Source organism: Sinocyclocheilus rhinocerous, unplaced genomic scaffold, assembly GCF_001515625.1.
Source record: "Sinocyclocheilus rhinocerous isolate Xijiao unplaced genomic scaffold, SAMN03320098_v1.1 scaffold650, whole genome shotgun sequence".
In the NCBI taxonomy this organism is placed as follows: Eukaryota; Metazoa; Chordata; class Actinopteri; order Cypriniformes; family Cyprinidae; genus Sinocyclocheilus; species Sinocyclocheilus rhinocerous.
In genome coordinates, this window is record NW_015638019.1 from 172,045 (window position 1) to 186,088 (window position 14,044).

The 14,044-nt window shown below is 35.5% G+C and overlaps 1 protein-coding gene across 1 annotated transcript in view; it reads right to left on the reverse strand.

Annotated features, from left to right (window-relative positions):
- Positions 1–14,044, reverse strand: part of LOC107749378 (protein kinase C epsilon type-like) — a 73,214-nt gene that overhangs the window by 14,499 nt on the left and 44,671 nt on the right. Inside the window, exons 3-10 of the mRNA XM_016564523.1 lie at positions 12,205–12,370; positions 11,633–11,667; positions 11,381–11,469; positions 9,962–10,091; positions 9,737–9,879; positions 9,329–9,428; positions 8,344–8,549; positions 8,053–8,263 (exon numbers count right to left, since the gene is read on the reverse strand). Of these exons, the coding sequence (XP_016420009.1) occupies positions 8,053–8,263; positions 8,344–8,549; positions 9,329–9,428; positions 9,737–9,879; positions 9,962–10,091; positions 11,381–11,469; positions 11,633–11,667; positions 12,205–12,370 (1,080 nt within the window). The remainder of the gene's footprint in view (positions 1–8,052; positions 8,264–8,343; positions 8,550–9,328; positions 9,429–9,736; positions 9,880–9,961; positions 10,092–11,380; positions 11,470–11,632; positions 11,668–12,204; positions 12,371–14,044) is intronic.

The following is a 14,044-nucleotide window of genomic DNA, read 5'->3' on the forward strand; positions in this document are numbered from 1 at the left end:
GAAATACATCAACTTTGCGCTGTGGATCGCCGGATCGGCTTTCACCGTGGACGAAGCGGAGTCCAGCCCAGGGTCGTCACATGTGGTTGCCGCAGGCCCGCCGGCTGCGCCGTTCTCAAGGCCGCCGGCCGTTCCTCACTCTAGCCCGCCCACCGCCGCTCACTCTAGCCCGCAGTGTGTGACACATTTTATGGTTTCCTGAACCTGCAGTTCTGCATAGCCTACAATGGGTCTGTGCTCAAAGGCTGTTCTATAAAGTGGGGCAGTTCCAACTTTGCAAACAACATAATGTTCTTTTTAGCAACGTCATATGACCCCTTTAAGTTCAAAGCGCCCTTTTTTAAGATCTGGATAAAATCCATTATTCTTTGTTTGTTAATGAGATTTATCATTAACCTTTTAAAAGTCTTTTAAATGTAAAAGCATACATCACAGCATGCCACAGGCTTAAGTTTATTAGAATTTGAACAAAACCCTAAGTACTTTGACATGAAAGGACCTTTTTATTTTGCACCAATATTATGGTCCTTAAGCATTATGCTGAGAAATAATCCCATGAATAGTATACTAAATCAATCAGGATATAGGTATATTAAATACATCTTAATTGTTAAGTGGTGGTTGGTATTTAATACAGCATACATAATGAAATGCTGCCAGAAATATCACACTGGCATACTCCACATTCCCTCTGTCACGGTCAAGGTGTGTGGAGGCAGGCAGGATGACGAGGACGACAAGGATTCAAATAAGGATATTTAATGTAGAGACAACAAGGCAGATATGGGTAGATGAGACACACACACTCAGGGTAACATTCACAGTAACCGACCATACTAGAATACAAGAGACAGGAACTTATAGGGCAGATAACGAGGGGCAGACAGGTGAGCACACTGAGGATAATTAACTAATGATTGAACGGGCTAAACCAACAAAAGGGGAAGAAACCACAACAAACAGTCCACAGGGGTGTTACACCCTCACTGACAAAAATTGTTTTAAGCCGTGACTTCTGATGAACAAAGTTCTCTTATGTAAGTATACAAAAGCCCACTTCTGTGTACTTTGTTCTTTATTCAGAGAAGAGGAATTTAAACAGGATGCTTAAATAGTTTGTGTAAATGTCCCAAGAAATCTGAAGGAGGCCCACCCAATCCAATATGAACAAACATTTCCTGCCCCTAATTGGAAATGAACAAATAGTTTCTTCCCTTTGGGCTGGACCACAAGACAGCAGCTCTGATTGGAAGATAGCGGACACAGCACTGCCCCATTTGAGTTAGTCAAAACTAACTCTGCTTTTGTTAGCTTACAAGACGACTTTTTGATATCTTTGTGTCATGAATTCAGAAAAGTACAGTGTATCGTTACATCTGGAATTATAGTGTATGTGTGTGTGTGTCAAGCAGGGCAGTTTTCTGTCATGCTATAACAGACGGGTGGTGTAAGGAAACGTCTGTTTAGTCTCATCCATGCTTATATAACATGTTATGAAAGACATTTTCAATGGCTTATTTTCTAAAGACTGCAGGTGCAGGACGCTTCTGACAAACCGGTGCTGAAAACACAAAACAGACATACAGCACACAAGCATGATAAGACCTGTAATCTGCATTAGCGAAAGCCTATAGATGTAGACATACACAACTCAACAACTTCACCAAATCCGTGTGGGATTAAAGCTGTACTGTACATTCTGAAGTACTACTTACTGTGGCAATAGTGTTTAATTAAATAAGTATGCTAAAACATTATTACACTACTATTTTATTCAGCAAGCATGCATTAAATTGTGATAATAAAGACCTTTAATATTTTACAAAAAAACTCTATTTCAAATAAATACTGCTCTTATTTAAGACGCCGTTTTAGTGCCATGTTAAAAAAGAAAAAAAAATCTAAGATTACGAGATTAAAGTTGTAATATTTTGAGAAAAAGTCACAATTACGAGAATAAAGTGGAAATAATTCGATATTAAAGTTGTAATATTTTGAGAATTAAGCCAAAATTACGAGAATAAAGCCGTAGCAATACGAGAATAAAGTGGAAGTAATTCGAGAATAAAGTCAAAATTACGAAAATAAAATTAAAATATTTCGAGAATAAAGTCGAAATTATGAGAATAAAGTCGAAATTTTTAGAGAATAAAGTCAAAATTACAAGAATAAAGTCAAAATATTTTGATGTGACAGTAATCGCTGCTTTTCATATAACACAGCTCAGCTTTAAAATTCTGTCAGTTTTATCACGAAATACAAATCATAAATGTGTTTTTCCTCTTTATTTCGAGTTATAGCATGATATAAACGTGAAGGAACATCAGAAGGCATAAAAAAAATTAGCTTAATTTAATGAAACGAATATTGTAATCAGAAAGATGGTTGATTTACATGCCGCTTAAACTGAGGCGAATACAGCGATCTGTCACGCCACATTAAAGAGCGTGAAAAACACATTATTGTAAAACAAATAGTTTATATTTAACTATAAAACAAATTAATTTGAAAGCTGAGATTTAGGATTTTCTCCCGGTGCTTCCAATCTGGGCCATTTGCATATGCAATATAGGTTATACTCTCGAAATATTCTTAGATTTTTTAAAAATAATTTTTTAACTTCCGTACCCACTGTATATATATATATATATATTTCACAAAAAATATATACATTTTATATATAAATTTTCACAAAAATATTCAGCAGCACAACTCTTTTCAACATGGACAATATTATGAAATGTTTTTGAGGACAGCATATTAGAATGATTTCTAAATTATTTCTATCATGTAACATTGAAGATTTGAGTAATAGCTGCTAAACATTCAGCTTTGCCATCACAGGAATAAATTACATTTTAAAACATCTTAAATAGAAAACACATAACCTTACTGATTTTAATTACCTTACTAAATTACTAAAAGACTAACACACAATAAGCTATATTTTACTCCAAATTGATAAGAGCTTTAGTGTAAGAGCTTAAAAGCTTAAATTAAAAAAATAAAATAAAATGAAAAATGAACTATTTCTGAATCATCTTTATTCTGCTCATTCAGAGAAAAGTTTGCTGGTACTTCACTGTGTCTCAGGTGTAAGGCAAGACAACTGTAGGGAAATTTAGACCTTTAAAACAAGGGAGTGTCCTGCAGCTTTCTATGTCTGAAAAGGTTTTATAATGACTTTGAATTAGGTGCACATTTTACAAAATAACAGTCTAACAGACTGATGTAAAAACAAGTGAGAATTGAGAGCAATGCAGATAAAAAGATGGATTGAGAAAGAGCAAAAGATGGTTGATGAAAGAAGGAGAGATGTTGTCATGCTTAGAAGAAATTTGAGCTTAGGTTTGGCTGCACTACAACATTGTTCAGAGTTTTGAGAGTGAATTCAACTCATCAATCTACTCTGGAAAAAGAGAGACAGAAAGAAAACGAGAGACAAGCAAGACATGCAGAGAGGGGGGTGGAAGAAAGAAAACAAGGCTCAAATCAACTTTCCCTTCCTTTGGATGGAAGACGAGTGAGTGCTCCACATAAGTTGTGCAAAGGCAGAGGGCAAAAACTTCACATGTATAGACAATATAGACAGTAAGACAATAATACAAATCAAGAAAAGAGAGTGATCTGCATGTCTTCTCATTTCACTCTAATAAAGACAAATTAGACATTAAAGAAAGAAAGAATGAATGCAAGAGATCTCAAAGAAAATGAATGTGATGCAATCTAGATCTTGGACCTTTGTTCATCTCAGTAATTATTTGCAACTGCATTGAAAAGTAAAACATCAGGGCACAGGTTCACTGAACTCACTTGAGTCTAGATCGCTTCACAGTAGCGAAGGGAAGCATGTGAGTGCTTCTGGGTTGCTATGTTCTAGAAATGTGAGCAGTGAGCTGTGATATTGACCTCATCTGTGCCTGTCCTCAGCTGGGAGTGAAGAACACAATCATGTCTAGCACACTGTCCAAAACTGTGACAAACCACCATTTCTCTGTCCACTCAAATAATTCTTCTTACTCGCCTGTAGCTGCACATTCCCTCTGAGTGTTGGGAAGGTATGCAAAATAATTGATCAAAATGAACCTAACAATATTAACACTGGTTCGCCACATTAAAGAGCGTGAAAAACACATTATTGTAAAACAAATAGTTTATATTTAACTATAAAACAAATTAATTTGAAAGCTGAGATTTAGGAATTTCTCCCGGTGCTTCCAATCTGGGCCATTTGCATATGCAATATAGGTTATACTCTCGAAATATTCTTAGATTTTTTAAAAATAATTTTTTAACATGGCACTAAAACGCTGTTGTACTTATTCATCAAATAATCCTGAATATATATATACAGTGGGTACGGAAAGTATTCAGACCCCCTTAAATTTTTCACTCTTTGTTATATTGCAGCCATTTGCTAAAATCATTTAAGTTAATTTTTTTTCCTCATTAATGTACACACAGCACCCCAATGTGATGCAATCTAGATCTTGGACCTTTGTTCATCTCAGTAATTATTTGCAACTGCATTGAAAAGTAAAACATCAGGGCACAGGTTCACTGAACTCACTTGAGTCTAGATCGCTTCACAGTAGCGAAGGGAAGCATGTGAGGGCTTCTGGGTTGCTACAGTTCTAGAAATGTGAGCAGTGAGCTGTGATATTGACCTCATCTGTGCCTGTCCTCAGCTGGGAGTGAAGAACACAATCATGTCTAGCACACTGTCCATAACTGTGACAAACCACCATTTCTCTGTCCACTCAAATAATTCTTCTTACTCGCCTGTAGCTGCACATTCCCTCTGAGTGTTGGGAAGGTATGCAAAATAATTGATCAAAATGAACCTAACAATATTAACACTGGTTGAAACTATTGTCTTGTAGAGCTGCTTTACAGCAGAATCTGAACTGTCTCCATAGTTGAGTTCCCATAAATGATTCTGCTATTCCTATTTATCTCAGTAAAGTCAATTTGGCACTATCTGTATCGTATATAGCACTATAGAAATAAAGGTGACATGACTTCACTCATATACTGTTATTTTTCAGCTATATCATGTCATATCCCAGTCCTCCTACACTAAAAAAAAAAAGCTTGGTTAAAAACAACCCAGCACAGGGTGAAATATGGACAAACCCAGCGATTGGGCTGTTTTGACCCAGTGGTTGGGTTAAATGTTTAACCCAATCTTCTGGGTAGTTTTATTTAACTTAGTTTTATTTAATTGTTAAAAATTATTGTATTCCTTGCTTAAAATTAACCCAAAATAGGTTGGAAATTAACATTTATTGATATGTTAAATAAATAAACATTTATTAATAAGTTGAATAAATTATAATTAAATAATAAACTTTTTTTTAATTAAAAAAAATATATATTTTGATTATTGCTGATGCCTCTAGTAATGATGTGTCTGATTTTTAGTTTACAACCTATTTTTGGTTCATTTTAAGCCAGGCATTTTTAAACAATAACAGAGCTAATACAATATAATACAATAATGTCATAATTTATATTCTTTAATAAACAAATAGTTTTTAATTCTTTATTTTATTTTTTATCAGAATTTAAATAACATTTTTAATATAATATATTATAAATTATTATTTAATTTATTAATGACCAATTAGGCTAGAATTCTTTATTTCATTTTTATTTATTATTGGAACTTAAGATACGGTTTTCATATAATATATTACTCATTAATATATAAAAACACATTTCAATATAATAGTCTTTTTTTTATATATATATTTGTTAAAATCACTAGGCTATTTTTTTATCACTGAAAGTTAGGTAAAATTTTAATATAATATAATATATTATTAGTAATATAATAATAATATATCAAATAAAGAGCTGTCATAATATAACAAGTGACGTGAGGGCGAGTAGATGATGACAGAGCTTTCATTTTTGGATGAATGAGTACTTTAACTGTTGTTTATCTGTAGTTTTAAATTGTTGTAGCATGAGCTAACCCTCTGCCCCTCCTTCTTCTGCCTCTCTCTTTTCCCAGGCAATCATTCAGACTTTACATGTTCCATAATCCTCCTCATGGTCCTTCTATATGGCCCCTTCTTTTGGCTATTTTTTATCTGCAGGAGCATGCATGCCCGCGGTCCCAACAGGCCTCATCAGAAACAGTTGTGTAATGTTATTTACATTTCTACAGCGTAATTACAGTTGATAAGAATATGGCTGCGATCCCAAAGCTGATTAAAACCAGAGGCAGCAGTTCAAAAAGAGTACACAACTCCTCTTTCCCCCCCAAATCACGTCTTCCTTCTACTTTCTGCCCCTTTTCCGCACTACTACTGCCTCCAACCCTTCGTTTTTGCATCTCTTGTATTGTACTCTTTCTGTGTGTGTGTGTTCTCAGATGTGGGCAAATGAGAATGAGAGGGGAGATAGAGAGGGGGCGGTAAAAAGAGAAATGAGGACACTAGATATCACTGTGAGTGTAACTGGGGCATGGGAGGGGAAGCTGAACAAGAGACGGAAAGAAGTGAAAGTGCAAAATAGAGAAGGACGGTGAAAAGAGACAGAAGATGAGAGTGATAAAAGCGTGGGTGAAAAGGATGTCAGAGTCTTTAATGAGCACAATTCATTGACAGAACGAGTACCACTTTAACTCGCCTTCCCTATCCGTAAATACAGTTGTGTGCAGAAGTTTCGGCACCTCTTGTGATTAAAAGAAATTCAAAGAAGTTAACATACTGGACATATTTCAGCGATTTTTAATTCACACGCTGGTGTCATTTTTTACTTAGAAAATAAAAACTTTTTAGGATCCTAAACCACTTTAAAGTGCTAAAGGTTTCATAACCTCAACAGACCTCTCTCTCTTTTTATTCAGTTTCAAACAACTCAACAGACTGTCACCTAAAACCACATTGCGATACATGATCTACACACATTAGCCATCAGAAAGAGGCCACACTGCTACCTCCTGGACAACGTCTGGTATTAGCAGTGAAATCCTGATAAAGTCATAATGTGTGGCTCTGCCATCTGCTGGATTATGAGAAAACATTGAGATTTTTACATGCTATTTCCATAAAACTTTACAAGTTTCGATTTGTGAACATTAGTTAATGCATTAGGTGCCATGAGCTTCGAATGCTAAAACTTCATTATCATACACTACAGTTCAAAAGTTTCGAGTCGGCCAGTTTTTTTTTGTTGTTGTTGAAAGAGCTGAATACATTTATTTAGCAAGGATATATTACGTTAACAAACATTTACATTGTTACAAAATATTTCTATTTTAAGTAAATACTGTTCTTTTGAACTTTCTATTTATCAAAGAATCCTGACAAAAATGTATCATGGTTTACACACAATATTAAGCAGCAAAAACGGTTTCCAATATTGATAATAATAAGAAATATTTCTTAAACACCCAATCAGCACATCACAATGATTTCTGAAGGACTATGTGACACTGAAGACTGAATTATTGGCTCCTGAAAATTAACCATCATAAGAAAACTAATTTGTAGTATATTTAAATTTTTATTTTTATTGTATTTGTGATAAAATAAATGCAGCCTTAGTGAGTAATAAGAGATTTCTTTAAAAAAATATTTATAGATTATAGAGCCTTAACTGGTAGTGTCTATAGAAATAAACAGTAGCCTTGTAGAATAAATCCATTTATTCTTAGTTCATGATACCTAATGCATTAAGTAAACTTTATTGTAGACTTGGCGATATTTTTAATAATAGTTCAAATACATTTTTTGGTTAGTTTACACACATACAGTTATTGTATGGCTTCAGAAGACTTGGAATGAGGTATACAAGTTGTATGGACTATGAATTATTGCATAGAGCTAGAGCTATGAATCAATGCATGAAGTTCTATTTTGGAACTTGACAGTATAAATTCATCCACTTTTAATGGTATGGCCAACAGAAGTGTGGACAATCTGTCTAAAATCTCGCTTTTTTTCACGGGTAGAAAGAAAGTAATACTGCATTTGGAACGGTATGAAGGTGACATGAAAAAGACGGTAGATCTAAAGTGTTTAATCTTGAGTCTGGATTAGCGAGAAATCGGATCTTGGTATAGTGACTGTTTTACCTTTGTCTGGAAGCAGCAGAATAGCTGGGTTAGATAGGGATGTTTTCTAGCCAGGGCTAGAATGCGTTTCTCTGTCAAAGTGCAGTCCACATCATCATCTTGAAGGATGACGTCTTTCTTCAATACTTTCACAGCGTAAACTTCATCTGTGTCTTTCAGCTCCGCCAGCATCACCTACAGCATGGAAAGGGCAAGGTGAAGATGTTGATTCCTATAGCAAATCTGAAAAGTACTGATTTGTGAAAAACACTCACCTTGCCAAAGCTGCCTTTGCCCAGCACTTTGATGAATGAGAAGTCGGTGAGACTCATTCTCTTGGTCTGGACAGTCATCACATCTCCATTCTCCCGGCCCTCGGTCGCTGTGCTCTGAACGCCGCTGCTTGCGGAAGAGGAGGAAAACTTGTGCTCCTGGCCGAATGAAAGGGCCTTGCGGATACTCTCCAGTTCTGCAAGCTCCGCTACGAATAGACAAACATTAACATTAGACTTAAAGGAATAATTAATTCTGCCAATATTTACTCACACTCTAAACCTGTATGAGTTCCTTTCTTTCTTCCATAAAACACAAAAGGAGAAATTTAATTTAATTTAATTTAAATAATGATACTGGATAAAATTATAAAGATGGTCCAAGCAGTTTTTCACACAAAATCAAATGCAGTGATTTTTTTTATTGTGCTTTTAAATCACTTTTGAAGCTCCATTCATTGTAATAGCAATATAATTGAAATTCAAATTGAAAGAGCATCCAGCACATTCTTCAAAATTTCTCCTTTTGTGTTCCACCTTTCAAAAATGATAATTCTGCCATTTACTCACACTCTAAACCTGTATGAGTTCCTTTCTTTCTTCCATAAAACACAAAAGGAGAAATTTAATTTAATTTAATTTAATTTAAATAATGATACTGGATAAAATTATAAAGATGGTCCAAGCGGTTTTTCACACAAAATCAAATGCAGTGATTTTTTTTATTGTGCTTTTAAATCACTTTTGAAGCTCCATTCATTGTAATAGCAATATAATTGAAATTCAAATTGAAAGAGCATCCAGCACATTCTTCAAAATTTCTCCTTTTGTGTTCCACATAAGAAAAAAACGTACAGATTTAGAACAATAAATGACAGAATATTCCTTTTTGGATTAACTATCCCATTAAGTGTGCAAATAAATTATGAATATGTAGTAATGAAAGACTAAGATTGCAGAGCGTGTGAGAGTGTGTGTAACTTTGTACCCTGGTCGCAAGGTGAAGTTGGAGCTGATTTGCATCGGTCAGATTCCTCTGATGTGGGGGCTTCTGTTGTGGGTTGCTGAGGGTCCTGCCCTGGAGTCAACTAAAGAGAGAACATTTTTAATATCATTACTAATGTTTTTAATATTTTAATGCCTTTCTCACTCTAATCCTTTCCATCATCGTCACAATTGTCACTGGCCTCATTTTACGGCATCATTATTTATAATTTAAGTGATCATACTTTAATTTTTTTCCCCTGCTTATAATGTGCCCCATTATAATGTGCTTTTCTCATGTGATATGAGCAACAGTATTTCGTAACTCATTTGCTTGTGGGCTGTAGATTACTGCATCAATCCATGCTCCAATCTGGCCTCCCCACATTCCTCAGATATTTAGACCGCTCACCTTTTTCCTGCGCTGGGTAGTGTTGGAGATCTTATCTGGCGTCACCCCGAGATCAGAAAGCACTTTAGCAATTTTTCTGGCATCGACACCACAGCTAGGAGCTACATTACTTTCACAGCGCCGATGGACATTCATTTTACAGGCTGAAAACAGGCGAGAAGACAGAAATGAATACATTGCAATAACATTAGATTCTTGAACAAAATGATTTTTCACAACACTTACCTTTGCACTGCAGGCCTTGCCGCATCAGTCCCCAAAGTAAGGAGCCGCAGTGGTCGCAGAAGGTGGGGACTTTGTAATTATGAATGCTGAACATGTGTGGAATGTTTACACTGAAGCGCTGGGAGCCAACCTATAAAAACAAAACATCATTCATGCCACAATACCCACAATTCAACTGATCACTCTGACGAGGAAATACTGCAGAGGTTTTAGTAGTTTTAGGCACATGAGGCTCAGTGTTGTTAACTAAAACTATGAAAAATCTGGATTCATTATTAGTTAACTAAATTATTTGTTTATTATTTCATTTAAATAAATTTAGATGGGAAAAACTAAAACTGAAAAATTCAAGGTACATTTAAAAAATCTTGCCTTGGCAAATAACTGAAATAAAATAAGTTTAAGCCAAAGTACTACAATTACTAAAACTGGAATTTAAAAAAAGAAAGGTAAATATAAATATAAAAGAAAAAAAAAACTAATAAAAATGACAAAAACAAAAAAATATTACAATAATAATACTATTAATTAATATTAAAATAATATTAAAATAGCATTGCATAGGCTATTGTTAGAATACTAGCATACTGAAAAACAACACAGTATACACTGTACAGTACACTACCTACAATTTCTAAAAAAATAAAATAGTATGTCTCATTTAGGGCTGTCCTCGACTAAGGATTTTTCTGGTCGACAAGTAGTCGTTCATTTGAAGCATTAGTCGACTAATCGCACGCTTATTAATAAACCATTTAAATCATTATAATGAGCCTTTAATTGCCTACATAGCCCAAATAAGCGCTCAAGTACACGCATAAAGCTTGCCACAGCGCACCGGCAGAAGTAATGATTATGAATATGTAATAAACGTAGAGTCTTTACAGATTCGAAAGATGTATTGCATTTATCTGTATTACCAAAAATTACGGAGTATTTTAAGATCAAGTGAGCGCACCGGCACCTCCATCCTGCAGTGAGCTACTGTTCAGCTTCCACACTCAAACGCACAAACACTTGAACAGCGCACATTTCTCTAGGTTAACATTAGAAATTTTAAAAAGTCCTCATGATCTTCCTACAGTACATTTACAAAATGCTGTCACATTATCTCATGTTATATTATGTGTGGTGTCCCGTCTCAGTAATACAACAACTACATTTTAACAAAATTTTAAGTAAAAATAACAAGAAAGAAAGAAGAATGCTGCTGATATAATTTGTCACACTGTAAAAACAAGGTCAAGATAAGTGCATCGTATTCTGGGAAACAGTATTCCTCACATTATTTTCTGTTGTGATAATTGTGAACATACTGGCAAATGTATTAGGTCATAACGTGAAGTATACATACTTCAGAAACTAATACAAGTATGCAAACTCAAACATAGCTTGAGAGAGCAAGAATGTAGAACTGACCTCTTCAGGAGTGTCTTCCTGTTTCTTCAAGCCAGCACATTTTGTTATAATGAGCTCATGGCATCTCTTATGGACCACGCAGGTACACACTGAGAGATTTGGGGAACAGGCAAAAAGATATTAAAGGTAATTAAAAAAACATATATATATATATACAGTATATATAGATAAAGATAAAGATTGGATTATCAAATGAGGAAAGATTATAATTGATTTTATTGTCATTGTATATAAGCGAAGATTCTTACTCACCCTGACACTGATACCCCTGTTTTCCCAATACACCCCTGCAGAACCAGAGTGAAATAAATGTGTTAAGCATTGTATGTGGCATACTGCAAGATTGTGCAATTCTGTTTCTGACCAGCAGAGGGGATGTTGTGTTACAACAAAGACACTGCATCTACAGCTGATTGTGTCAGCGGCAACAAGCAGCATTGTGTGGAGCCACACAGATGCACTATTCACCAGGTATGCAAATAGTTAGACCTAACAGTTATTACTCTACAGGAAGGAACTGTTTGCAGAGATAAAAATAAACATCTGTCTAATCTATAAATGCATCCCTTTAGGCCCTCCACACAAGCATAAAGAACAATCTAATTTGCTTTCAATATTAATATTCATTATTAAAACTCTTTTGTTGGAATGAAGAGGAGTGCCTGTGATTAACATCAGGTGTCATTACGCATTGTCTTGGAAAATTACAAAAACAAAAGCTTTTATATGTCTGAAAGGGATCTTATAATAAAGGTAGTCCTGGATAGATGTAGCTGTTGTGAATGAGATAAAGGGCGACAGGTGAGGGGCGCTGAGGGTCCTACCAGATGAAATCTCTGCAGTGGGAGCAGTAGGTGGGCTGTCTCAGGTAGGTGGCCATGAACTTGTGACCGTTGACCTGATGGACGCGCCTTCGGACAGCTCCCTGACGTTTGCGTGGACGCATCCGCTCACGGAACACTCTCTCCTCATTTTCATTGGATGATGCAGCTGCAGAGTAAAATGACATGGAAAAATAAGCTAGTTGAATGTTAATATATAAAATATTGAATCTGTATATATTTTAAATAAAAATATTTATTTATAAATGTATTTATGTATATATGCATGTATTATGTGTGTCCAATGTCCATGTATGTATTTATTTTTTATCAGAATATTAGTCAGTTTATATGTCGCCTATGGATAAAGACAAATAAAAAGTTCTGTATTTTTCAGCAAAAAACGTTTTTTTTCCTAAAATTTTCAAGATAAGTGTTATTAATAAGTGCTGTTTTTTATTTTCTTTAAATCAAAGAACCCTGATAAATATATTGCAAAAACTCAGTGCATTATAGTTACATTAAGCAGTATTAAGCAATATTAAGCAGAACAACTGTTTTAAACATTGATAATAATAAGAAATGTTACTTGAACACCAAATCAGAATATTAAAATGATTTCTGAAGGATCGTGTGACAATGAAGACTTGAGTAATGATACTGAAAATGCAGTTTTGACATCACAGGAATAAATTACATTTTAAAATTCAAATAGAATATCAGTTATTTAAAATTTTAATAATATTTCACAATATTGCTCTTTTTACTATATTTTTTGATCAAATAAATGCAGCCTCAGTGAGCATAAAAACTTTGAAACAGGCTACATTAAAAAATTGTACTGACCGGCAAATTACATTTTGCATTAATTGATTTTTATTTAAAATTGAATTATCAAGCTTTTATCACTGTCTATGCCAATTTTAGTATATCACCAGCTTGAAATAGTAACATCGGCTCAACCAATGGGCGAGGCTAACCTGTTAATCCAACCAATAGCAGACAGGTGGTTGTTTGAGGAAACCTGTTTGAAAACAATCATTCTTCCCTTTCGAGGGAACTTCGAACTGCGTCCTCTAGGGGTCGCTATGGGGAACGCCTTCAGCGTGACCGGTGTCTGAAGCATACATCTAAAAAAGACAATAACATTGGCCGGCGACAGCCTATGACGTCATTACCATGCGCGATAGTATAAAAGGGCGCCGGGATAAAATGTCATTCTCTTCTTCGTCTTCACTGACCGTTTGTTTATGTTAGTGTTAAGCAAAGCACGACAAGGAGTGCATGTTCTCTTGCCAGAGGCTTTGCTCCGATACCTGCAGTTTCACACGGCTCGCGTGCTGTGTGTGTGTGTGGTGAAGAGCAAGCGCTTTCAGCTCTCGAGGGAGTTGGATGCGCTCTGCATTGCTTATTTCTTGTGAGGGATAAGCATGAATTGAACGAGCTCATCTCACGACGAGACTGCTTGTGCTCATCGTGATGCATTCGCGGGACTACTGAGGGGGAGGTGAGTACTTCACCATTTACCCGAGTTTGTAGATGGCTATTGCATGAGTGCATTCTCTCGCGGGAATAGCAACGTATTCGCAGCAGCGGTTTCCATTCTCGCTTGATTTCCGAGGTAATCTAGCGTTTGTGCGGAGCGTGTTTAGCTTCCGCGGGAGCTGAATGCATACTGCGCGTTGCGGTCACGATGAGAACATGGAAAGGAACTGACGGGAAATTTCTCCCTATCAGTAATTTCCTTTTGTTTATATAGGAAGTGTATAGTGTGGATCTGTCTGCAGTTGATGGACAGATGATTTATATCATGTCCTTCTCAGATAACCACATTATACTGCAC